Source organism: Pseudophryne corroboree, chromosome 1, assembly GCF_028390025.1.
Source record: "Pseudophryne corroboree isolate aPseCor3 chromosome 1, aPseCor3.hap2, whole genome shotgun sequence".
Lineage (NCBI taxonomy): Eukaryota > Metazoa > Chordata > Amphibia > Anura > Myobatrachidae > Pseudophryne > Pseudophryne corroboree.
This window is the reverse complement of record NC_086444.1, coordinates 105,770,227-105,796,893: the sequence shown is the minus strand read 5'-3', so window position 1 is coordinate 105,796,893 and position 26,667 is coordinate 105,770,227. Positions and strand designations below refer to the sequence as shown.

Genomic DNA, 26,667 nt, shown 5'->3' with positions numbered 1-26,667 from the left:
CGATGGTAGTGTCTTGATGTAACCGTCTTCCGAGCCTGTACCATAGTGGAAATAACCTTGGAGGGAAGGCCCTTTCTGGCTAAAATTTCCCTCTCAACTTCCAAGCCATCAGACATAGCCGCTGTAAGTCTAGATAGATGAACGGCCCTTGCTGAAGAAGATCTTGTTGAAGCGGCAGAGGCCAGGGTTCCTTCAGAGACATGGTCTAGAGGTCTGTGTACCAGGCCCGTCGAGGTCAATCCGGGGCAATTAGACTTGCCTGAATGCTTTCCCTTTTGAGTCTTTTTAGAACCCTTGGAAAGAGCGGGATTGGAGGAAACAGGTAAATCAACTGGTAATTCCAAGGACACGCCAGCGCGTCCACTGCTACTACCTGCAGATACCTCATTCTGGAACAGTAATGGCATAGCTTTTTGTTCAGGCTAGAAGCCATCAGATCTACCTGTGGACACCCCCACTGGCGAATCAATTGATGAAACACTTGAGGATGAAAGTCCCATTCCCAGGATGGAGGTCGTTCCTGCTGAGGAAGTCCACCACCCAGTTGTCCATGCCGGGAATGAATATGGCTGAGATGGCCCTTGCATTGGCTTCCACCCAGAGGAGTATTTTTGACACCTCTCGCATTGCTGACTTGCTTCTTGTTCCCCCATGTCAGTTTATGTATGCCACCATCGTGGCATTGTCCGACTGAACCTGGATAGCTTGATCCCAGAGGAGATAGGACGCTTGGAGAAGAGCATTGTAAATCGCCCTGAGTTCCAGGACATTTATCGGTAGTGCCGATTCCTGACTCGACCACCTCCCCTGGAACTGGGTCCCTTGCGTCACAGGCCCCCTAACCCCAGAGGCTTACATCCATCTTCAGTAGCATCCACGAGTGGGTACTGAAACTCAGGCCTTCCACCAGGTGAGGAACCTGTAGCCACCATAACAGAGAAATCCGCGCCTTCGAGGATAAGGTCACCATCCGATGCATGTGCAGGTGAGACCCTGACCATTTGTCCAGCAAACCCAGTTGAAAAGGCCGGGCATGAAACCTGCCATATTGGACTGCTTCGTAAGCGGCCACCATCTTGCCCAGCAAACGTATGCAAAGATGTATTGAGACCCTGTGGGGTCGGAGTACTGAGCACACCATAGCTTGGAGAGCTAGCGCCTTGTCCAAAGGAAGGAACACCTTCTGAGACACCGTATCCAGTATCATTCCCAGGAACTGCAGACGTTGGGACGGTTCCAAGTGAGATTTCCGAAAATTCAGAATCTATCCATGATTCGTCAGCAGGCGGGTTGTCAGGTCGATGCTTTGCAGCAGACGTTCCCTGGACATTGCTTTTATCAGGAGATCGTCCAAATAAGGGACGATGTTGACACCCATTTTGCGCAGCTGCAGCAACATCTCCGCCATGACCTTTGTGAAGAACTGTGGTGCTGTGGAGAGACCAAAGGGTAAGGCCTGAAACTGGAAGTGGCTGTCCAAGATTGCGAACCTGAGGTAAGACTGATGATGAGGCCACATAGGGATGTGTAGGTAAGTATCCTTGATGTCTAGGGACACAAGGAATTCCCCCTCCTCTAGACCGGACACCACTGCCCGCAGGGATTCCATCTTGAATTTGAACACTTGCAGATAAGAGTTCAAAACCTTCAGATTCAGGATGGGCCGCACCGAACCGTCTGGTTTTGGCACAACAAAAAGACTGAAGTAAAACCCCCTGTTACATAATAGAGGAGGTACTGGAACCATGACTCCCGTCTGTAAAAGTTTCTGAATGACTTCTTGCAAGGTAACTTCTGCTGCAGGTAAAACTGGCAAGCTTGACCTGAAAAATCTGTGAGGAGGAAGTGTTTGAAATTCCAGCCGGTATCCATGAGAAATGAGGTCCCTCACCCAAGGATCCCGGCAGGATTTTGCCCACACGTGGGTGAAGTGTTGAAGGCAAGCACCTACCGGAAAGTCGCCCAGTTGTTGGGGCCAACCGTCATGCGAATGGCTTTATGATAGAGGTTCCGGGGGTCTGTTCCAAGGAAGCTGTAGATGCAGGTTTTTGGGACTTACCACGAGATCCTCTAGTAGCATTGGAGGCTCCTCGGCGCCTGCTTCTGAATCTTGACACATGAAAGGACTGCAAGGAGGGTCCTGAGTAAGAGCGTTTAGCAGGAGATGGAGCTGACTGCAGATAGGTGGACTTACCCGCCGTTGCCTGAGAAATCCATTTATTCAGCTCGTCTCCAAACAAAGCATCACTTGTGAAGGGAAGATTTTCCACCCATTTTTTGGAATCAGCATCCACTGACCATTGACGCAACCACAGAGCCCTGCAGGCCGAAACCGCCATAGCAGTAGTACGGCCATTTATCTGACACAATTCTTTAACAGCTTCGCTCATAAAGTTTGCAGCATCCTGTATATGTTGCAGCAGCGTAATGATCTCATCCTGAGGCAGCGAGTCAAAACCATTAATAATGTTATCAGACCATTTGACCATTGCCCTAGAGATCCAACCACAAACTATTGTGGGACGTTGTGCTACACCCACTGCCATATATATTGCTTTGAGAGTTGTCTCAATTTTACAGTCACCTGGGTCTTTCAGGGTTATTGCACACGGCACCGGCAGCACCAATTTTCGTGACAGTCTGGACACAGAAGCATCTACTGATGGGGGATTTTCCCATACCTTACTGTCCTCAGCGGGGAGAGGAAAGGAAGATAACATTCGCTGAGGAGTTTTGAATTTCTTGTCAGGGTTCACCCATGCCTCGCTGGCCAGGGAGTTTAATTTCTTTGACACAGGAAATGTGGCTGGGGATTTTGGCTTTACATTAAAGTACAATTCTTCATCAGGTTCTGCCTCCTGATCAGGTATGTTAAGAACTTCCCTTACAGCATAAATTAGTGCCTCCACCCCCGGGGGACAGAGAGCTGTCCTCATCCATATCATCTGTTTCATCTAAATCATGCAAATCAGAATCAGACTGGAGCACCTGTGGAAGTGAGCGTTTATGAGAGCCCAACAGAGGAGGCTGAGAAGCCTTTCTGTTATCAGTAGCTTTAGCAATACAATCCACAGATTGTCTCAACACCTGACTCTCTCTTCTAGCTGCAGCCAGTTCTGAATTTACATTCTGAATCATGCTCTTAAAAGTATCCAACCAGTCAGGTGCTTGGGAGCTGTTTCCCCTAGGGGATAATGAACACTGTTCACATATGAGGGACCCCTCAGAAGAAGGGGTAGAATTACAAGCAGTACACATCAGTTTGTCAGCAGACATGATGGACACTATGACAATGCAGTGAAAACGCACTGAAACACCCCCACACAGACCCCAGAGAGCCTCTGGAGTGATATAGAGTAAAAGGAGACCAGCACACAAACACAGCTAGCGCAGTGTATATCTGAGTATGTGCATCACACTATCCTATGTGCAGTGGCGCTACCGCTGAAATGCTCCCCCTAGCTATGATCCACTGGTACCAGTACAGAGTCTGTAACAGCCTGGGTCCATGGAGGAGCAGCGTGCATGCAGCCTTGTGATACGCAGCAGCAGAAAATGGCGCCTTCCCGCCTCTGGTCCCGCTCTCCAGGAAGCCCTGCCCCTGTAATGGTGCGTGGTCCCTATTAGATTATACTGGATGAAACATGTAAAACCCAGTAACAGAATATATATTGACAGATGCTGGGCACCCTGTAGAGCATAGCTCCCCTCTTAGCCAGTGTGGTCCGCAGCGGGCACCGCAGCTCGTGGCCCATGACCACCGCGTGACATGCCACCAACCGCACTGGGGACCCGCTAACCAGGACCCCGGTGTTAACACTCACCGCACCTGCGACTCTTTGCCATCTGTTAGAGGGTGGCGGCTTGCTGCTGGTGCGGGCACACAGTGTGGGGTGTGAAACAGCACTTCAGGAGCTCAGTTTCTTGTCAGCTGGGATTACGAACCATTAACCCTCAGGAGGTTGGTTCGGTTTCCCCTCTAAGTCCCACGAAGCAGGCAGACTGGTTGCCAACCAGGGCTACCTGAAAAAAACAAACTAAAATAAAAAATAAAGGAAACTCTCTGGAGCTCCAGAGGAATGCACCCGGCTCCTTGGGCACATTTTTCTAAACTGAGTCTGGTAGAAGGGGCATAGAGGGGAGGAGCCAGCACACACATACACACACTAAAGGTTTTTAAAGTGCCAGGCTCCAGTGGACCCGATCTGTACCCCACGGTACAACAGTACAGTTCCCCAGTATCCGCTAGGACGTTAGAGAAATATGTGGTTGAACTGACATTTCTGGAGGTTTATTGCAATGGTCCACAGCAGATATTGTGGCTATCCACTGCAGACTACAGACACAGCAGTCCCCACAGAATTCTATAGGGATGCTATGTGCCCTCATGCAACAAGCTCCTGAGCTTGTGCTTAATAGACATCTCCATCCATAGATTGCATTGCCTACAGAAGCCTATTGGTCTTTTTTTTGTAAAAAAGTCCCTGGAGATGGATCCGACGGATTCCTCTTTGCCACCCGGTGGCCGCACATGTGCTGGCTGTGGCCGCACATGAGCAGTAGAACTGCTGGGTCATTAAAGTGACCGGAAGTGAGTAAATCGCTGGGACAGCTCTACCATCGGAAGATCTATCCCGGCAGGTAAGTTATCATGCATACTGGCTTTAAAAAATTCTGAGAATCATGTGATAAGGGGCGGAGTGTATCGCAAAATATATGCGATACTAGGACTTTAAAATTATTGCCGCTTTAAATCTACAGCCGAGATTGATAAAGCATGCTGCTTCAATAATCCGCAAACTATTATGGGAGGTAGTTACGTGACCGGTGGTCAGGAGACCGCTGGTCACCATACCGATGCCGGAATCCCGCCCCCTTGCAGTCCCGACAGTCGGCATGCCTACTAACAGGGACTATTCACACTCGTGGGTGTCCAGAGTGTGAAAATATAACCCGTGGCGAGCGCAGCGAGCCCACAAGGGGCTTTGTTCCACTCGCCCCCCCGCCGGGCATCTTAACACCGGGATCCTGGCGTTGGCATGGTGACTAGCGGTCTCCTGAATGCTGGTCAAACATACCCAACCCACTATTATATACTGTATAGCCCTTATTAAGTGCCACACATGTTACTTTTTCTTGTACTGTTTAAAGATATAATCGTACTGTCCATAAGCACGGAGAGAGTGTCTGGTAACTTGTAGAGTCAGTCTATGCTGGTATGAATGGCCTTCTGTTAAGTATCTGGTGGTGTCCTAAGAGACCCCCATAAATATACAATGTGGGGTTTGTAATCCAGTCTCCAAACAGTGCATAACCGCTGGTACCATAACAAGTGACTTACAATACAAACAACAGAAACAATCTATGATAATAAACGATCAGTACTATTTGTGACCTGCTATATAGAGGAAACTATGACCCCACGAGCATAAACTTACTGAAATGCAAATGTGCTCCCGAAAAGTTTTTTAGCAGCTCTGAAATTTGCTTCTTTGGCTGGTGGACTGCTGAGGAGTAGGAACTGGTGAGGGGTATGCATAAATTTCAGTTGCTGCAAAACACAAAGTATACAATTACATATTAGCTGGGGTGTTAAAGTGTAAAGGGCCCTATACTCTAGAACGATAATGCCCGATTTCATCCAATTTCGGGCATTCGGGCCAATATATCGGGTGAAATCGGGCATTTTGGATGTGTTTCCGATCCGATGCGCTTTCCAGTGAGGGTCGGATTGGCTCCCCTAGATCGTTAGTGCTGCATTCGTGATATGTCGGTTCCCGCAAGCATGGCTTGGATCGCATACGATATATCGCATGCAAAATGTACCAAATCGTATGGAATCGTATGGAACCACTCTCGGGAAGCTCCCGGGAGAGTTCAAGGGAAATCGCCTCCGACTTCAGCCTCAGACATATCGCTGTAGTGTATGGGGCCCTTAACTGTGCAGCAACCCACAGTACTTAGATATTTGCTTTCATTACTGCAGTACATCAATCACAGCTAAATGTTGATTAGTTACTATGGGACATTTTGGCATACAGCTGTGATTATTTTGTAATGCTCAACTGATCTAATAACAAAGTTTACAACAGATACATTTACAAAAATACAGAAATTCCCTGCACTCCCCCTAGTGGTCAGTCTGCTTAGCACTTTCACAATGATTTATTTATTGTTTCTTATATAGGTGGTCATTCCGAGTTGTTCGCTCGGTAATTTTTTTCGCATCGCAGCGATTTTCCGCTTAGTGCGCATGCGCAATGTCCGCAGTGCGACTGCGCCAAGTAAATTTGCTATGCAGTTAGGAATTTTACTCACGGCTTTTTCATCGTTCTGGTGATTGTAGTGTGATTGACAGGAAGTGGGTGTTACTGGGCGGAAACTGGACGTTTTATGGGCGTGTGGGAAAAAACGCTACCGTTTCTGGGGAAAACGCGGGAGTGGCTGGAGAAACGGAGGAGTGTCTGGGCGAACGCTGGGTGTGTTTGTGACGTCAAACCAGGACCGACAAGCACTGAACTGATCGCAGATGCCGAGTAAGTCTGGAGCTACTCAGAAACTGCTAAGAGAGGTGTAATCGCAATATTGCGAATACGTCGATCGCAATTTTAAGATGCTAAGATTCACTCCCAGTAGGCGGCGGCTTAGCGTGAGTAAATCTGCTAAAAGCAGCTTGCGAGCGAACAACTCGGAATGACCCCCATAGCGCAGAGTATTCCGTTGATGCCAGGAGACAATGGGCCTGATTCAGAGGTGGTTGAAATGGTCATCGGAGTCTAGAAATGGTTGCCGGAGTCTTGGGTGCAATAATATGTGAATGCTAGTTTTATCCTCCTCCCCTCCCCCCGTGCAGTAGCATGTGTCATTTTCTAGTAGATGCTCATTCTCTTTGCCCCTGTATGCAGTAGCACCGCCGATGGTTCTAGGCGGTCCACCATCGAAGGCACCACTGCGACTACCATCGACACTAGCACAACCTATGGCAGGTGCAGTGTCTCTGCCTGTACATGGTCTCCGTGGCAGGATACAGTACCATAGCTTATAGTAGATTATTCCTGTATACAAATGACTCATATATTATAGAAATAATTACTTTGTCATAAGTGGATTATACAGGGTGAGTCAAAAAAGCCTCCCAGATATTAAAGTTGAACATGAAAGCCATGGTGAATTCTTTTCACAATTATAGTATATAACGTAAAAGTGCATGGAATAGAGTTTATTTTCAATTGGTTTTGAATATGATATGGCCCAGATGGCGGCCTTCATTCATGATACACAGTTGTAGTCGATTTCTGAAGTTCCCCATCACTCAGTGGGCCATTTCTGGCGTTATAGCTGCATCTTCCTGATGAAGCTCACTGTCATTGTCTGGCTACGTTACCAAGCAGAATTTTCTTTACTGGGCGGAAAACAATCATCAGCTTCATGAAAGGCCTCTACACAGCCAACGGGGCCATCTGTACACTGAGGTCTACAAGCATCCGCCAAGAGCCATTGATGAACGGATGGCTGCTATACACAAGAAATGCCGATATCATATTCAAAACAATTGAAAATAAACTGTATGATTATGTACTAACATTTTGAATAGCATTTACCATGTCTTTTTTGTTAACCTCTAAAATCAGGGAGGTTTTTTTTTTGCCTTACCCTGTATGATGTTCGAAATGTGTGAAAAACTTCTGTCAATGGGCGTGATTCAGAGATGGATTATTACGCAGAAGAGTGATTATCAGTGGTCATGCATTGTGCATGTGATGGCGCTCGCAGAGAGAATTTATTTGCAAAGTGATTGACAGTCACGGACTGTTTGGGGGAGGTAACAAGGAGTGGCAGCAAAATGCAGGTGTGTTGTGACCATTCTGGAGGCATGTCTAAGCCTGCGGATGCGATCCTGTATGTATGCAGTTACAATGCTTCCAGCGTCTTACTTCCTGCGGCCCATGCTGTGCGGCCATAAGGCTAGAAGGCTGCAATGGATGCTGCATTTTTGCACGCAGCAGCTGGGATTAGCCATGGGTGGGCGACTCAATACAAATCTAGACAGCAGCAGTATTTGCATATTTTTGCACATTCAGTACGTACAAATGCGCAGCTGTGAATGCATTGCTGTTCATCTCTGAAACAGACCCAGTATGCATCATTTCCATGCAAACTAAAATTAAAGTAGAATTCATATAAAAATGCCTCATATTGGGGGTCATTCTGACCCATTTGCTCGCTGCTTTTTATCGCAGCCGAGCAAATGGGTCCCTACTGCGCATGCGCCGTAGTGCGCCGGCGCATGCCAGATGGCTGAAGGCCGTAGCAGGGCTGCGATCGCCTCTGCCTGATAGACAGGCAGAGGCGGTCGCTGGGCGGGAGGGGGTAGAATGACGGCGTTAGGCCGCTGTGCGATGCCTTTGCACTTCAGCGGGGGGGGGGGGGGGGCGGACTGACATGCAGGGAGGGCTAGCCCTGTGCTGCCCCCCCCCCCCCCCCCCATGTCAGGGAAGATGATCGTAGCTGTGCTAAATTTAGCACAGCTACGATCAACTCGGAATGACCCCATTGTCCCTTGTCCCTGGAGACCTCTAATAGGAAACCGGTCTGTGCAGAACTGACGGCTGCATGCTGTTTGGATGAACTATGGCTGAAGCTGCAGAGAACCATGTAAGTGTAAGTGGAGAACCCCACGGTTCTACTACTTAGCATAACACGATGGAGTCCTACAGTAAGAGCCCTTAGATCATTGATTTTACAGTGTGAAGTTTGCGAAGTAGAAATGGCTTAGCACTAGGTAGGGCAAGCAGACATGATTCCTTAGGGATCGTGAAATAATTGACTTCCCCAAATGCAATCAAAAGAAAATGCAGACAAAACCAATGACATATCACCTAATAATGACACAGCATAATATATCATATAAATTGTCAGCGTCATTCCAATGGCATCTATTGGGAAGGGAGGGGGAAGGGGGGAGGGGGGCGCACTTACCCTGTTAACTGGCAATTTCACTATATGAGATCTATTACTTGAAATAACCCTGAAAAAAAAAATAAGCAATGAGTAAACAGATGTTCTTTTTTTACTTACTAACTCTCAGTATGTGTAAGAGATTTACATGGTAATTATGCAGGGAATGGCACATTTTGCAGATATTTTCCCGACCACTTCCCTCATTGCCGTCTCCTAATGTGCGAGGTAACAATGTGGAAATAACTCTGTGTAATTGCTTTAGTCTCTCATCCACAGGTGTAATGTGACACGGCGCTATCTGCTCACTCACCGCTAAACATTAGGGCTGCGGCTAGAGAAACGAACCGCCATAGAAAGTCAGGCATTTGCTTTTCAAAGGTTTTTATCGATTTTTTTCTTCTTATTATACTGTATGCCATAGATGGCGGTTATTAGCAACTTGCTGATGTAGATGACTTCTGTATCTTAATTCCGACTGCAAAAAGATGCACTCTGAGCATTGCCTAGATGTGAATGCATGTACCCCCTGTGTAACTTAGGATGCATGCAACTTATAACGCACCTATTGAGCGGGATGTAATGCAATCCGAGAATGCTGATCGCGGACGTTTTTTAAAGGGGCAATCACTTACAAGGCAAAACCATGCCTTGTGATTGCCCCTTTAAAATAGTTCCAGATCACCGGTATCCTGCACCTCTGGGGATCTTGGACTTCATTACATCCCGCCGCTCAAATATTGTGCCCAGTAGCGGATCTTGCCACGGGCAAGCAGGACTGTTGCCCGGGGCGCCGCCTTCCGCACCACGGCAAGATCCGCTGCTGCTGTGCCCCCTGCTGCCGCTGCCCGCTGTCCCGCTGTGAAGGGAACTAGATGCATAGCGTCTAGTTTTCCTTCGTGGAGAGGACCTTTGCTGTGCGGTGCGCGATGACGTCATCGCGCACCGCACATCGTTTCAGCGGCGCTACTACTGTACAGGGGGCGTAACTGACCACGCCCCCTGTATGAAGCCACGCCCCCTATGGCCGCCCGGGGCGTTCAAACACCCTGAGCCGGCCCTGATTGTGCCAACACGTTTACAGGTCATTTCAGCCACAATAATTGTGGCCTATTCTAAACAAGACCATTAGGTTCTTAACTGTTTATTTTGTTTGTTATTAATCTTTTACACAAGACTTTGTTCAACGATCAGAGCCTTATGGGGGGAATGAAATAGTCTCAGAATTTGGTAAGACTGGAGCAATTATGGTGAATTTCCTTTGAGTTTCAAACTACCATATGTAATAAAGGCCTAATTCACTTGAATCGCTGTTGAGACAGAAATTGCGATTTTCTCGATCCTGATTCTGCTATAAATTGCATGTGAAGAGCCACCAAAAAAGATAAAAAAAACAACTGTGTTGCATATACAGAAATCAAGTACCATCGGCAATTGGTTGACCCAGGACTACTCAGAATAATGAGAATAGAGTTGCACCGGCGCCATGTTTTTAGTCGGAATCCATTGCAACTGACATCAGATACACGCCCCGAAAACAGCCATGATCCGCCTGGGTTTTTCCAACCACTTCCCACAAACGACTTCCCACAAATGGCCCCTTCCTGTCAATCAAACTGCAATCGCATTTCACTGAATTGCAATTGCAACTTAGCCTTCACGCATGGGCAATGTATTCACAGCGCATGCGCAGTCTGACGATAATTGCCTGATTTGCGATTTTGCAACTGAAGCTGAAAAAGGCCCAGAATGCGATAGAGGCTATTACAAGGAAACACACGTCCCCAGAATCTAACCTTCCTAGGCTGTTGTTGCAATGGAGTATACACCTAAGATGTAATCTGATATGGGTCAAAGAAGACCCGAACATCCTAGGAAGGTTAAGAGCAACAAAAAAAAAAGTAACATTTATAGGGGGGTAATTCTATTATAAGATATGGGGGGTCATTCCGAGTTGATCGCTCGCTGACATTTTTCGCAGCGCAGAGAACAGGTTACTACTGCGCATGCGTATGCACCGCAATGTGCGGGCACGTCACACGGGTACAAAGCGGATCATTGCTGGGCGATGGATTTAATGAAGAATCCATTTGCATGGCCGATCGCAAGGAGATTGACAGGAAGAGGGCGTGTGTATAAAACCGTGTATTTATAAAGTGCAATTATTAGTATAGTATAATACACTCTCCAGAATGTCACAAGCTTATAATAAGTTGCAACTGTAGCAAGCCTGAACCACAAGGAGTTTATTCAAGTGTTACCGGATACTTTTGTATCTGAGAACTTTCTCCGCACAGTGATTTTGAAGCACTGAATGTCAGTGATTGCGGGCTAAGAGTCAAGATTGGATGTGCAGTTACTATTGTACGGATAGTGCTGTCCTAATCCCGCTCGACTCACATGCGTGTATGGCGCCCGACTGGACACATCTGTGACCACACTATTAAACACTGTTGGCGGTTGTGAGTCCAAAAGAAACGTGCAGTCCACACTGCCAAAGTCACTGTGCGGAGAAAGTTCTCATATTAGATACAAAAGTATCCGGTAGCACTTGAATAAAGTCCTTGTGGTTCAGGCTTGCTACAGTTGCAATTTATTATAAGCTTGTGATATTCTGGAGAGTGTATTATACTATACTAACAATTGCACTTTATAAATACATGGTTTTATATGTTTTTGAATGTGATCCTTATGATAAAGTATAAAGATTTTTTATTATAACCACTGCCAATTTTTTATTTTTTCAATCTTTTTTTATATAATTATTGCACTATCCTCTCCTATTTTGTTTGTTCATCCCTGTTTGTAATGGAACCTTCACAGAAGGGTTCTGGAGGATTGTTGCAGCTATCTTTTATTTGAGATTCTGCTTTGATTATAGCATCTGCTGGCACCTTGAGGGATAATATAATTTTTTTCTGTTTGCAGGGCGGGTGTCTGACGTCAATTCCGGGACCAAAAAGACTGAAGTGATCGCAAGGGCTGAGTAAGTCCAGAGCTACTCAGAAACTGCAAAAAACTTTTTTCGGCTGCACACGCGTTCGCACACTTGCAAAGTGAAAATACACTCCCCCGTGGGCGGCGACTATGCATTTTCACGGCTGCTAAAAGTAGTTAGCGAGCGATCAACTCGGAATGAGGGCCATGGTCAGAACAGCAGCTCTTTGTGACCACAAACGTTGCCAATTTTCACTCGCATATCATAGAGGTGCGCAGGAAATTTTTGGGGCATGGTTTTCTACTGCAACGCACAGATGTGTCCTTATACACTATTGCCGCAATTATGCCAGGTGCTGTGCGATTTGACTTGCACCGAGCATATTTTTGCACAAATCTGCATCTACTGTAGGTGGCAATGCGATGGAACAAAACCATGAGACAGGACTGATTAATTTGGTATGCCACACTTGTGTGTTTGTGTGCGACTGAGTGTGAATCTGTACACAAACTGCTACGATGCAGAAGCCGCAGCTTTTTTTCATGCCAAGTTCCATTACAAATATTGCAGTCTATTTACTAAGCCTTGGATGAAGATAAAGTGGACGGAGATACAGTACCAGCCAATCAGCTCCTAACTGCCATGTTATAGGCTGGGTTTGAAAAATGACAGTTAAGAGCTGATTGACTGGTACTTTATACCCCCACCCCCGGACAGGTACAAAAGCACGGCGGCGATGCTTTTGTACCTGACGAGTAGCTCCCTACCTGTGCAGCTCCTGTGTTCTAGCAGGGAGCTACCCGCCAGGGCCCGCCCCCCAGCAATCCGGACACGCCTCCGTCTAATGCTGTTGGCATGCCCCCTTCTGCCCCTGCTTGTCAATCACGCAGAGGCGATCTCAGCCGATAGCATCTCACTGGGCTCCCGTGGGTGCGTACACGCAGTGCGGCCTCTGCGCGATGTACACTTCACAAAGTAATTCAGACTGCGATCGCTGCCGCTGCACCAATGCAGTCTGAATTACCCTCTATGTCATTTCAGCCTGTGCTCCGAGAATATATTTCTGATTTTCCCAGTAGTACAGAAACAAATTTAATTTGGATGCTAATACATTTCTCAGGAAGCTGTGTAGACATTTATAAATAGCAGCACAAACCATTGCAGCAAAGGATGGGCTAAGGGATCTTGCTTATCCATCTGCTTCTTGATTTCCAAATAAGGTGCCTAAAACAAATAAAAATAATATTGCTGAACTTATTGCACACAAGCATATACAATGCATAAATTAAGTGTGATGAGCAATTTAATGATGACAGATTTAATTAGTAAGTTAAAGTGCCATTTACAAGCCTAACATGCCACCAGCTGAAGTATAAGCTTTGACTTTTCTACAGAATGGTAAACTAGGGTCCTATGAGGACAGGCCTCCTTCTTATCTTCATGTTACCGGCTTCAAACCCATTGGTCAAGGCACCGACTCCCTCCTCCCAATAATATCATCTGCATTTTATGTATATATCTACTAAATAACAGTGATAGATACTATGGGGGTCATTCAGACCCGATCGCTGCTGTGCGTTTTTGCTCAGCAGCGATCGGGTATGAACCGCACATGCGTATGCACCGCAATGCGCAGGCGCGAGGTCCCCCCAGCGACGGGGAGAGCAGGATAGCGACGGGATGGGCGAAGACAGTGATCGCACTGGCTATCGCAAGAAGATTGACAGGAAGAGGCCGTTTGCGGATGTCAACTGACCGTTTCCTGGGAGTGTCCGGAGAAACGCAGGCATGTCCAGCCGTTTGAAGGGAGGGTTCCTCACGTCAGCTCCGGGCCGGATCATCGCACTGGAAGAGTAAGTCCTGGGCTGTGCAGAGACTGCACAAACTTTTGTTTGTGCAACTCTCTGCACATGCATTCGCACCCCTGCACAGCGACTATCCCCTCCCCCTGTAGTCGGCGACTACCTGGTTGCAGCAGTGCAAAAATCGCCTGCTTGCGACCAGGTCTGAATGACCCCCAATGTACTTAAATGAAAACTGAATCACAAAATGTATATTTTTATAAAGCAAGAATAACATTCCTCGGTCTTAGGCAAGGGCTCAGTGGGTGACTCTGGGACAGGACCAGTTTTATACAACTACGGGTCAAAATAGTGTGATGTTGGCCTTTTAACTAATTAACATCCCATATATATGTGTTGCACTGTCCAGCGATTGAATAAAGACTGTTTGGAAAAAGTGCAGATTTTTCAAAGATCTTGGCTCAAAATGTAAAGTGGCTTCTTTTTGCCCTTCAAAAATATCTTCCCTTTAAATGATAAAATTGTTACTTTTGACAAATTGCAACCCATAACATTTGGCCCAGCAAGTCCTTTCCAAAAGATGCAACATAGAATTAGGAGCACCAGGAGGAGGGGGCAGATACAAAGTGTTGGGCCCAGGCTTAAAAAAAAAAAGTGTAGCCATGCCCCCAACACGGACCGGCCACACTGTTTTTAGCTCCACTAAAAACATCTACAGATGGGGTCTGATGTTCTGGACGAAATTTCTAATGGCGGCCCTGGACAGAACAAAACCTGCGGAGGGGAGGACATAAAGGGCCATAGGTTATATGATTGTAGTAATAGGAAGGTCCCAGCAGATCGCCATATTGTCTAAAATGTCTCCATGGCAGAATGTGAGCTGATCACACTAGACTGACATCCATGACCTCTTTGGCCAGGCATGCTGCCAAGATCACATGAAACTAAGGCCGCAGCATTCTACTTACTTCCTTATGCTAATGTGGGAACCCGACCATATACCCTGAAGATCTGTGCGGGTGCATGTGGAAGGCTATGCCACCCACTGTTTATACGTCTGCAGCCGCAACCATTATCATTAGAACGTAGAGTTGCACCTACCCCCATACTGGTTCAAAAGACCCGCCTGAAAGAGGCGTCCACTTTGCGTATGCACACTACAACGAGTGTGGAAGCTGGCTTACATGCCCATCGCGCCCGCATGAGACAGAACAGTTACGTGCATGGTCGCTGCCTACTTACCACTTAGAACATCAATATTACTGAAAACATGACCTGTTGATGGACAGATCAATCTGTATGCACTAACGATTTCAGTGCGTGTGCGTAAGCCTGATCCAGTTGCCGACTTCTTACTTTGACGCATGAGCACTCCAACTCAGAATCAGGTCAACTGGGGCAGATGTGTTAAGCCTGGAGAAGGCATAAAGAAGTGATAAAAGTTGATAAGTGCAAGGTGATAATGCACCAGCCAATCAGCTCCAATATGTAAATTGACAGTTATGAGCTGATTGGCTGGTGCGTTATCACCTTGCACTTATCACTGCTTTATCTCTTCTCCAGGCTTAATACATCTGTCCCACTGTCTCATATAACCCTTATCAGGCTTCTTCCGTTCTGTAACTGCAGTGACCACTTGGCCAAGTAGGTGTATTCCCCGGGCAATCAGGGAGAAGCTATAGAAATGTGTAGAGATGTTACAGCTATTAAAAGGCAGCTGTAGCTAGCAAACAAAGGGAGCTCGGTATGGAGCTATAATAGAGATATTTGACTCAAGGCCCAAGGGATTTGGAGGAATACAACAGTAAAGATGGGAATCACATCTATTAAAGCAGGAGTATGCCTCCAATGAGCAGTCCCTACTGATACAGTGTAATATGAGAAATCTGGCTTACCACCAACGTCACTGGAGCACAGAGATGTGACGGCCCCAAAGCAAATTCATGACCCTTTGTTTGTTCCACCAAAATTAGAAAACATTTGAAATTTGTAAAGAAAAGAAAATATCCCCTGCGACATGCTCCCTTTAGATGGATAAAAAAAATTTTTAAAGACTAAATATTCGTGTATTGCTAATCTTTATTTACTAAAAAGGAACAAATACTGTATGGGGGTAATTCCAAGTTGATCGCAGCAGGAAATTTTTTAGCAGTTGGGCAAAACCATGTGCACTGCAGGGGAGGCAGATATAACATTTGCAGAGAGAGTTAGATTTGGGTGGGTTATTTTATTTCTGTGCAAGGTAAATACTGGCTGCTTTATTTTTACACTGCAATTTAGATTGCAGATTGAACACACCACACCCAAATCTAACTCTCTCTGCACATGTTATATCTGCCTCCCCTGCAGTGCACATGGTTTTGCCCAATTGCTAACAGAATTCCTGCTGCGATCAACTTGGAATTACCCCCTATGTACAAGAAGACTCCCACATGCAAAAGCAATATTTATTCTATCACCAGGTGGCGCTGCCACTTTCACAAGAAGCATTTTGTGCTCTTCATTCACATGCCCTATAGTTGCTTTATGTTATGCATGTACTGTACCTGTGTCAGACGGGTGCATGAAGGGCCCACCGGGGAATGCGGTGGTAGGGGCCCATGTTTAGGGATGTGGCCAGTCATCAGAGTGCATGTACTGGGCCCCTTGGTAAATACATATATTAAGGTATGCGGTTAGCATACCGCTTGTCAGGATCCCCAGACCCTGACATTCAGCATCCTAGGCGGTGGTATATCATACCAAATCCATAGTAAATATTGCTATTGCATGCATGATAATATACTAGATTAATAACAGCAATGCACTGTAGATAATACACCATAGTCCTGTGCAGTATGCAGGCAGGTAACATACGTATAATGTATTATTCGAGTGCACAGTCTGGAACCTGATCCCTAGAGGAGGAGGGCCCACAGGCATTAGGGCCCACTGGGATTTGCCCCTGTGGGCCAGTCCGGCCCTGTACTGTATATGTTCATGTACAGACTAGAAAAAGGCTCCATTTGTCCTGGTTGTTCAGAGGAGACAGTGCCGTAAAGGCTTTGAAGTTGTTGCCTGCATCCTCCTGGGCTTTGAGCTTGACATCCACTATGTCAAGTTCTAACAATACATTCAAGTATACTCTTATATTGAAAAGAAGGATCTAAGTTTCTTTGACCTTAATATAATCAACAATATGTTAGCTGCATTTGTATATTTATGTCATGTAATTCATCATTTAATACCTGTATGTCACATGTTTTTATATCATCCAATAAGCACTGAGGGTGGCTCTGCAGGGGCGTGACTTCATGGTAACTCAGGGGAGGTCTTTTGCCTGCTTCCTTTATTACATTTGCAGTTGCTGTAGCTTAGTGTTTATATAAGAAAGCTAGCTACAGTACATCTACAGAAGCTTATATCCCCATGCTGTGACCTCCCATTGTACATCTACAGGCACTTATATTTCCGCGCTGTAACCTCCCATTGTACATCTACAGGCACTTATATTCCCGCGCTGTAACCTCCCATTGTACATCTACAGGCGCTGATCTCCCCTCGCTGTGACCTCCCATTGTATATCTACAGACGCTTATATCCCCGCACTGTGATCTCCCATTGTACATCTACAGATGCTAATCTCCCCGTGCTGTGACCTCCCATTGTACATCTACGGACGCTTATATCCCCGCACTGTGACCTCCCATTGTACATCTACAGACGCTAATCTCCCCGTGCTGTGACCTCCCATTGTACATCTACAGATGCTAATCTCCCCATGCTGTGACCTCCCATTGTACTGTAACGCACTATATTTTTCTCTTTTCCTATGGAAGTAATTCCACAGTGGAAAGTCTGAGAATTCAAACTGATTTGCAAATAGAAAGCATATTTACAAATTCTAATGAGATAACAAAACACATACAGTACATGTAAGTTGTGTCACATAGACATAACAAACCCTGATGATGAAAGTGCAAGTAGTTCTTTCCAGTGTTCATCTCTGTTTGGAATTCTTGCTGCAGCTTTGTTTTCTTTTTATATTATAACCCAAGAATCACAAAAGGGTTCCCCAATCAACTTGATGGAGTAATGAAATGTTGCAACCAACTGTCCATTTGTAGATGAGATGACACAAGAAGGTTCGAAGAACATTAACCTTGTCCTTGTGAGATATAAGTAAATTTTTCTTTGAAGCAGTTGTCAATTACAGAAAAATGTATATTCGCTGGGAGCTATTAAATTACTAACACCCTCATACAGTCCACCCAGCAGATATTCTTTGAGAAAGGAGCTTTTAGAGTCGCAACATGAACGTGTAATGCAATTTGTCCAAAAGTTAAAATCAATAAAGCACTGCCTCTTGCAGTAATTATACAGGGATGTAATAATATGCGGGGAGAAAGAATCATAAACTTTGTGATAACAACACTTGAGCCAGTTGTTTTATAGGGATCTGGCACCAGCATCCCAACAAATTTCACAAATCCACCCTCGGAATCCCAAATGAGCATATGCCGGGCCGCTGGAGAGGTAAGCCATGGAGGGGGGGAGGTCAGGTTTAGGCTGCAGGGGAAGGGAGGGTTAGGGTTAGTCTGCAGGGGAAGGGAGGGTTAGGTTTAGGCTGCAGGGGAAGGGAGGGTTAGGGTTAGGCTGCAGGGGAAGGGAGGGTCAGGTTTATGCTGCGGGAAGGGGTGTTAGGTTTAGGCACCACCCGGGAGAGTTATGGTTAGGCTGCGGGGAGAGGGGGTAGGCTTAGGCTGCGGGTAGGAAGAGATAGGGGGGCATTAGGGTAAGGTAAGTATACTTACCTTTCCACTGTTGGGATTCCCAGCAGTATCCTGACCGCCGGCATCCCAAATGACGGCATTTCATACCCAACACGTTTTATACTAGCATTGACAGTGCAGAATGCATTAATGATTGGGAGTGGTAAAGTATCTGATTTTTAACTGTTAACTCAAGTAGTATGAAAGCATCAGCGAAGATCAAATGTAGAGGGATCTCTCCTTGCCTCCTGACTGAAGTAGACAGCAAAGAGGCTGGGTGACACAATGCATATTGAATTGCATCATCCTAGCCCTGCCCCCTGCTGTACATATCACAAATTGCAGTTTGGAACGGCAGAGGAGGGTCACAATTACGCATTTTAAAGTGCCACGTACCATGGTTATTAGGATCAGGGGTATGTCCGCGATATAAAGGATGCAGCTTGACGTCCCCATCTATAAAATAGGGTTACCCTGTCTGCACTGGCGTATTTATATTGGGTGCAGTAAATGTGGTGCACATGGGCCCTCTGGGTTCAGGGGGGCCCACACCGTACACCCTGCACCCATTATTTTTAATACTTACCCTCCAGAGTCCCGCGGCGCAGCAGCAGCGCTGCAGAAATCACTGGGAAATTGGCACTGCACCATTTTCTCTGTGTTTCATGCATGCACAGTAGGAAGATCACTGGGAAAATGGCCGCTGCACCATTTGTCCGGAGATCTGCGCATGCGCTCTAGACTCTGGGACAGTGCTAAGGTATCCTAGGGACCCTGGTGCCCAGAGATACAACGCTGCCGCCGGCTAGAGAGGAGGAGGCCCTGACAGAGGCTGTACATGGGCCTCCTCCTCTCTAGATACACCCCTGCCTGTCTGGGACTCTCCGAGAGCAGTTGGCAAGTATGGGTAACAGGCTTCTTAATTCCATCCTGTTGTGGACACTTTGCCAAATATCTTGAAAGAGCATTTCAGGCTTTGAGAAGAATATAGGGTTAAAAATGCAAAGAAAGAGTGATGCCCAATTTCTGTAGTAAAATTAGTTGGGGTACAGTGATGGTCTTCACTAGAAACTTGCTTAAAAAAACAGGAAGCGCTTAAAGAAATGGCAATAACAGTCCTCTGACCTGGAAAGGACACACTTCCTAATAGGGACATCTAGATTCAGCAGCAGAACTCTCAGAAGATAATAAAGACAATTTCTTCAGCTGCATCTGAGTCAGACAGTGCACAACTGTCTAACTTTTCATAGTCCCAAATGTAAATTCTTTATTAGCATCGAGGTCTTACACCATCAGTTTATTCTGCTGCAAATCTCATAGGTACACGATTCGAAATACAACAGTTGCATTCGCAGTTACTGCATTTGTCTTCACTGAAAACCAAGCGACACACTTAGGACTTGGTGTCCGGAAAGCAGTGAGATGTTGCAGAATACAGAAGATCTTTAGGTGTTTGGTCCAGTAATGCAGTCTGGGACTTCCCTATGCCTATCCTGGTAGGAGATCCTCAGCAAGACGCATTCCGGAATACCTCTTGCTTGTAGCATACTTCAGATTTCTTCGACATCTGCTTTGTGGGAAATACCCTCGCCAAATCAAGGCATAGATGATTATGTACAAGAGTAGGCCAGCTTGTGTCGGCTCCGGCCAACCGTCAGATTTCCAAAGTTTGTGAGCATGGTAATAATGAAGCATCAGAAGACACAGAAACTGCTGACAGAGATAGCTCAGAACCCTGACTGTACTCAGTGAGTCATTTCCAGCAGGTGTTTGTATTATTTATATATCTGTTATGCAATGCTGATGATGGTTTCTTGCAGAACTTGAGGCTCCAGGTGTAACGAAAATGATAAAGTTTAAAGCAAAAACTGTGAATCCGTAATTAATGTCTGAATAAACTACACTTTTCCAATTAATACATTTACCAAATAAGAAAATCTATTGAGCTAACTACCATATTTACCTGCATGCAAAACAAACATATTTGCACCCCTTGCTTTGCAACATTGCAACATGGCTTGTTCTAGATACAAAGTTACCTCATAATCAGCCCCATAATGTTTCCAAGACACAACTCCTTTTCTCAGACGTGTCACATCCGTCCCTTGTGCCGTCCACAACATAAAATAAACCTCGCTTACACATTCCCATTGATATAACAATATATTTACTCACTTGTGTCATCTCTCTGATGGAAGTGATACTGTCCAGTGCTTTCATAACTCTCTCATAGTTCTTTTTCTGTGGAAAGAAAAATACAGCTTAGTCAGTGATAAAGTATAAAGAAAGTGAAAATGCAACGTACTAGGCAGAGCCAACATTCCAGCCTGGTCCTGTTGGAGTGTACTGCATCATGGGGGTCATTCTGACCCGTTCGCACGCAGCAGTTTATCGCTGCGGTGCAAACAGGTGCGGAATGCGCATGCGCGGTGGCCGCAGTGCGTGTGTGCGATGTTGCCCGGCGACAGGGGTCGCCTGGTTACGGCGCATCTTGAGAAGGAAGCGGTTGCAGAGTGGACCGCAAAGAAGATGGACAGGAAGAAGGCAGACCTGGGCGTCACCATAGCGTTTCCAGACGTTTTCGGGGAGTGGATTTGAAACGCAGGCGTGTCCAGAAGAACGGAGGGCGGATGTCTGACGTCAAAGCCGGCTCCTGCATCGCTGAGATCGTCGCACAGGGTAAGTAGGTATAGGGCTGGTCTACTTCTGCTTGAAATTTGTTTCGCTTAGCAGGGCTGCACAAGCGATCGCAGCCCTGCTAAACTAAAATACACTCTCCCATAGGGTGTGCTAGTTGTTCGCAGCAGCAGCAAAAAGTTGCTGGCTGCGATCAACTCGGAATGACCACCGATATACAGAGTGTGAGGTGTCATCATATAAAAAACTACAGGCAGAGGTGGAACTGTGAATTGCACCGGGGCCCTTAAGGATTAAGGGCTCCACTGCTGCAACAGGCCAGCAGTGACTTATCCCCTGGCCCACCGCAGACCATTTTGAGCAATGTCAGATGAATGGCCCAGTGCAGAGTGTCACACTAGGGTGTTTTTGTGAATCCGTTGGACTCTGACCAACTAAAGGAGGAAACTAGGAGTACGAAGAAAATTCCTTACTGATATACTTTATTGAAGAAACAAACAGACTTCAATGCAACTGATGAATAAAAAGTCTGAACGTAATGAGAGGGAAATTATGATGATTCACTGGAGGTAGTTCATGCGAGTGACGAACGAAGGATATGGAGAAGCTGTGGTATGCTGTGAAGACTTTACGGAAAGAATGCAGACTCTGGATATTCAAAAGACGAGGTTGAGACACTGTTAAGAACTGCGGTAATTGTAAAACGAGGCTGGACCACAGTTAAGAATTCTGTGACTGTGCCTTTAAAACAAGACTGAAGAATGCTGTGGCTGTGTCTTTAAGACGAGACTGAAGAATACTGTGACTGTGTCTTTAAGACGAGACTGAAGAATACTGTGACTGTGTCTTTAAGACGAGACTGAAGAATACTGTGACTGTGTCTTTAAGACAAGGCTAAAGAATATTCTGAAGAATCTGGGACCCCACCACGGGACCTAGGATAGACCGGCAGTACCGTCCAGTTAACTGTACAACGTACTGGGGAGCTGGCGGGTATCAAACAGCGAGGAATGGCTAGCAATCACAGGGAGCGGATTAGGGACCAGGGCACTTCGATGGACACAAATAAATCTGCAGTCGCACAGAGCTGGGATGCTGTCTAATAACAACAAATCACTGGCAGAGAGTGCCTAAAGTCCAGATTATTTATAGGAAGTGAAGCCGCGGGATTGGCTAACCACTTAACCCAGTGAAGCTCATTGGCACAGGATAATCTGGTCTCCAACATGGACGCCTCCTGTGCTGCAGACACACAGAAGCACTGCAGCCTTCCTGATCCTTAATCCTCCTGGCCTCCCAGAAGTCACATCTCCCTCACTGCTGACCGCCCAGCCGCCCGCAGCCATACCAGAACCACGGCAGCTGTACCAACAGCGGCCAGACCCCGCAGCGGTGAGCGCCCGCTCCATGACCCACTGCGGCCGCACAACAGAACCAACAGCAGCTCTAGCAGCGGACAGTCCCCGGACTCTGCTGGAGTGAGTACCCGCCTCATGACACAGAGAGCTGGGTGGGCCCCAATGCCTGAGGGACCTGTCCCTTACCGAAGGTATGCAGGGCTGACCTTGTGTGTGCTGGACTGATAGAGGAGTCCTGTCACCTATCAGTGCAGATGATCATAGCCACATACTGCCTCTAATTAAACATTAAACATAGCTGTACATTTTTTTTCTGATTCGCTGCTGTCTGTGAATTAAGGGTGGCTCACAACCAGTGTAACTGGCACTGTCAGAGTCTGCCTGACCGAGTGCAACTGAGGAAAGAACAAGGGACGGGGGCCCCTGTCAGAGTCAGAGCAGGGTTGGCTGTGTTTCTGCCCCACTAAGGTACATGCCCTCTCTTCTCCACACAGCACAGTACATTGTGCTTGTACTCCTGTCACCCTCTGCCTCTCCCGATCACCCTCCCCATCACTCCCTGCCTCCCCCTGTCACTTACTGCCTCCCCTGTCATCCGCTGCCTCCCCCTGTCTCCCACTGCGTGTGGCATATTGTAAAGAGGGAATCCCAAATTATATTTTTGCACCTGGGCCCACCACTAACAAGTTCCGCCACTGACTACAGGCACAGCCACCACATGTACACTCAAAGAGACAGGAAATATCGCACCTCGGTGGTAGAAGGAAAATATTGATTTATGAATACATTGATTTTGAGGTGTAAATTGCGGCTTCTAATGAATTTAGAGTTGAAATGCCTCAGCAAAGCTTGTTAAGTGCCTGCTATCAGTGTAATATCTACAACCAACTGGTACGGGGCTAAAGAAGAAAAAGATGTAATTTCATTTTTCTCCCGTGATGGTACTGCAGGGATGTCAGACCTGAAATCTCTAGTTATACTGGGTTATTTATTGGAAAAAGAAAACCCAGATTCTTGAAATAGGCTGTCTGCCTGATTTTGCCTGTAGATAACACATTATTGCTGCGATTTGACAATGAATTCAACTGTTTGTTTCCATGGTTACAGAAGTTACAAAGGAAGGTCATTTATCATATGGCTGTCAAATAGCAGCAACAGTGCTCAGTGATTTTAAGTTGGAAGTAAAGCAGAAAAGCCAGCAACGTTGCACCGGGAACAAACCATGGGCCTAATTCAGACCTGATCGCTCACTAGCTATTTTTTGCAGTCCTGCGTTCGCATAGTCGCCGCCTATAGGGGAGTGTATTTTTGCTTTGCAAGTGTGCGAACGCATGTGCAGCCGAGCACTACAAAAATATTTTGTGCAGTTTCTGAGTTGCCCAGGACTTACTCAGCCGCTGCGATCACTTCAGCCTGTTCTGGGCCGGAATTGACGTCAGACACCCGCCCTGCAAATGCTTGGACACGTCTGTATTTTTTTCAAACACTCCCAGAAAACGGTCAGTTGACACCCACAAATGCCCTCTTCCTGTCAATCTCCTTGTGATCGGCTATGCGAATGGATTCTTCGTTAAATCCATTGCTCAGCAACGATCCGCTTTGCACTCGTACGACGCGCCTGCGCATTGCGGTGCATACGCAGTTCTGACCTGATCGCAGCACTGCAAAAAAACGCTAGCGAGCGAACAGGCCTGAATTAGCCCCAATGTTTCTATGCAAGGGGTGCAAGAACATTTATTGCTTTTGCATGCAGGGTAAATATTGGCTGCTTTTGCATGTAGCACACAAATGCTTCACAGCTGTATTGTTAAGATGGCTACACACAATGTGCTTTTTCTGGTCGACCTAACAATCAGTCCAATTCGTCTGCTAGTGGAAGGTCCCGATATCGGCGCTACTCTAATGAATTTGCATTTGCATGCCCTAAAGGGGGATTACGTAGTTCCAAAGAAATTGTAGGCAATAAAGTCAGATTAGTGAAAGTGTCCACACACTGCACAATATCGAGAGGTTTTGGACAATACAGTATCTTCTGTTTTATCGGCGTTTGGCCAAAACAATTATGCCATACTTGCCTACCTGACCCTCTCCATGAGGGAGAAAATGCTCTGTTCCTGGACTTTCCTGGTAATGTATGATTGCCATCACCTGTGGTGAAACACCTTTCTTATCAATTAACTAGCTCACCACAGGTGATGGCAATCATACATTACCAGGAAAGGCCAGGAACAGAGCATTTTCTCCCTCATGGAGAGGGTCAGGTAGGCAAGTATGCATTATGCCTACACACTACAACAAAAAACAGTCCGATCGCCAGATAATTGCCAAAGTAGCCTGATAATTGTATAGCATGTACCTAGCTTTACACTATAACTTAGATTTGCATTAGGACACACCCATCCCAAATCTAATCCTCTGCACTTGTTGCATCTGCCCCACCTGCAGTGATGCAAGGTATTACCAACATGCATTCAAATAATGGCTTGCATATTTATAGTATGAGCTTTATCATGCCAAAAATAAATTTGGAAACCTGTCAGAGCTACATGGGAATAAGGAGTGATGGAGGGATGAGGCTGAATAATGGTTGGGGGTCCTCGCTTCAACTCTTGCACTGGGGCCCAAGGGCCCAGAGATATAATACATAAATAAGAAATGTTAACACAAAGAAAATTCCCAGTAACTACAAATAAACTTACATTGTAGATTATGGACACATTTATACACAATATGTTATAAATACACTTGCATGACTGTAAAAAAGACAAGTATATACAGGGATAAAGAAAGGGATACAAACTTACTCTTGGATTAAAGGCCAGGGCCTGAGGATCATTAGGGTCTACCACCGAAGGATATGGCTCAAATATAACAACCTTCCTTGGAGAGTCCAAAGCAGAGCGACACATTGACACTAGGAGGTCTACAACCTAGGAATGGGGGGGTGGGGTGGGGGGGGGTGACAGAAAGAAGGGATTTTCTGCAGAGATTATATGGGTAAGAAGTAACAGGTCTCCAATTTCAAATTAGATTATTATACAGTATAAATTATTTATATTTACTTGTTCATGATAATTTAAGAAGTCTATCAGTAAGTAACAGTAAAAGCATGACACACCTATATGGTCCTTAGCATATGTCTCCAAACAAGAACTGCAGAGTTCCTGGAGATGGTGGGTGGACGGATTTATACTATCTGGAGAAAGAGCCTCTTAGATCTGACTCCTACTTGTGCCTCAGACCTCTCATTACCACCTCACTCCTGCCTACAAGACTTCACCTGTGCCATCACCCACCTATGCGCAGATGGACTGGGTCTGAACTTCAACCCCGGCATCCATGTGTGCCTACAGTCACGCCTCATTGGGGCGTGTCACGAATAACGGATGTGGCCTAGCGGCAAGCCACAGCTCTCTACATGCTGGCCAAGCAGAGTGTTGGGAGACAGAGCTGCTCTGCCACGATTTTAGGCCGGACAGGCCCATCAGGTCATCAGCCCTTCTGGAATTTACCAGAAGTGCCAGAAGACCAGTTCAGTCTGGCACCTATACAATTTCTACCATGTCCAATCAGACTTTCCCCAGCGGTTACATCTCTAAATACAATTTAAAAACCTACTTACTTAACAGAACCCATGGCGGTAACAAGGAGGATGCAACTAGAGCCACTGTGCTGGGGCCCCCTTTTGCAGCTTGCAGGATGTGTTCTTCTGATGATCCTGAAGACCTATCTTTCTGCTCCAGGTGCATGATCTGTGATGTCATGATGTCACCTGCACCAGGGGGCATGTTCGCCCTGCTACAGCACATATAGAACCTACCCTACCCCATCTCTACTTCTAATACAGGTACATCCTCATTCCTGCTCCAAACCCCACAGGCCCGCCCTGTCTCCTTTGTCCTCTTCCAACCAGATTGTAAACTCTCATGAGCAGGGCTATCCCTAGCCTTTGTTTTGACGTCTGCACTTTTGCCCCCTGCGGGCCCATTTTTTGTATGCTGTTTGTTGTACTGCCCAGCAAATTGGTATAGACCCTCTAAAAAGTAACATTACTTTTACATACCTGAGCACCGGTTGCAATTTCATCTGCAGCTTCATTCATTACACCCAGTGTCTGAAAAGCGAATACACACAGCTCCCTCTCACACACAGTGGGCTATCAAAAGACAGATGTGACACAAATTAGTTATATGCACGTACAATGGAATATACAGAATTTTGCA

The 26,667-nt window shown here is 46.3% G+C and overlaps 1 protein-coding gene across 2 annotated transcripts in view; it reads right to left on the bottom strand.

Annotated features, from left to right (window-relative positions):
• The window catches only part of PARP8 (poly(ADP-ribose) polymerase family member 8), a 420,080-nt gene that overhangs the window by 54,920 nt on the left and 338,493 nt on the right, over positions 1-26,667 (bottom strand). For both annotated transcript variants that reach the window (XM_063961880.1, XM_063961870.1), the window contains 6 exons: positions 26,508-26,600; positions 25,249-25,374; positions 20,625-20,690; positions 13,053-13,120; positions 8,980-9,028; positions 5,439-5,551 (listed from right to left, as the gene is read on the bottom strand). In XM_063961880.1, the coding sequence (XP_063817950.1) occupies positions 5,439-5,551; positions 8,980-9,028; positions 13,053-13,120; positions 20,625-20,690; positions 25,249-25,374; positions 26,508-26,600 (515 nt within the window). The remainder of the gene's footprint in view (positions 1-5,438; positions 5,552-8,979; positions 9,029-13,052; positions 13,121-20,624; positions 20,691-25,248; positions 25,375-26,507; positions 26,601-26,667) is intronic.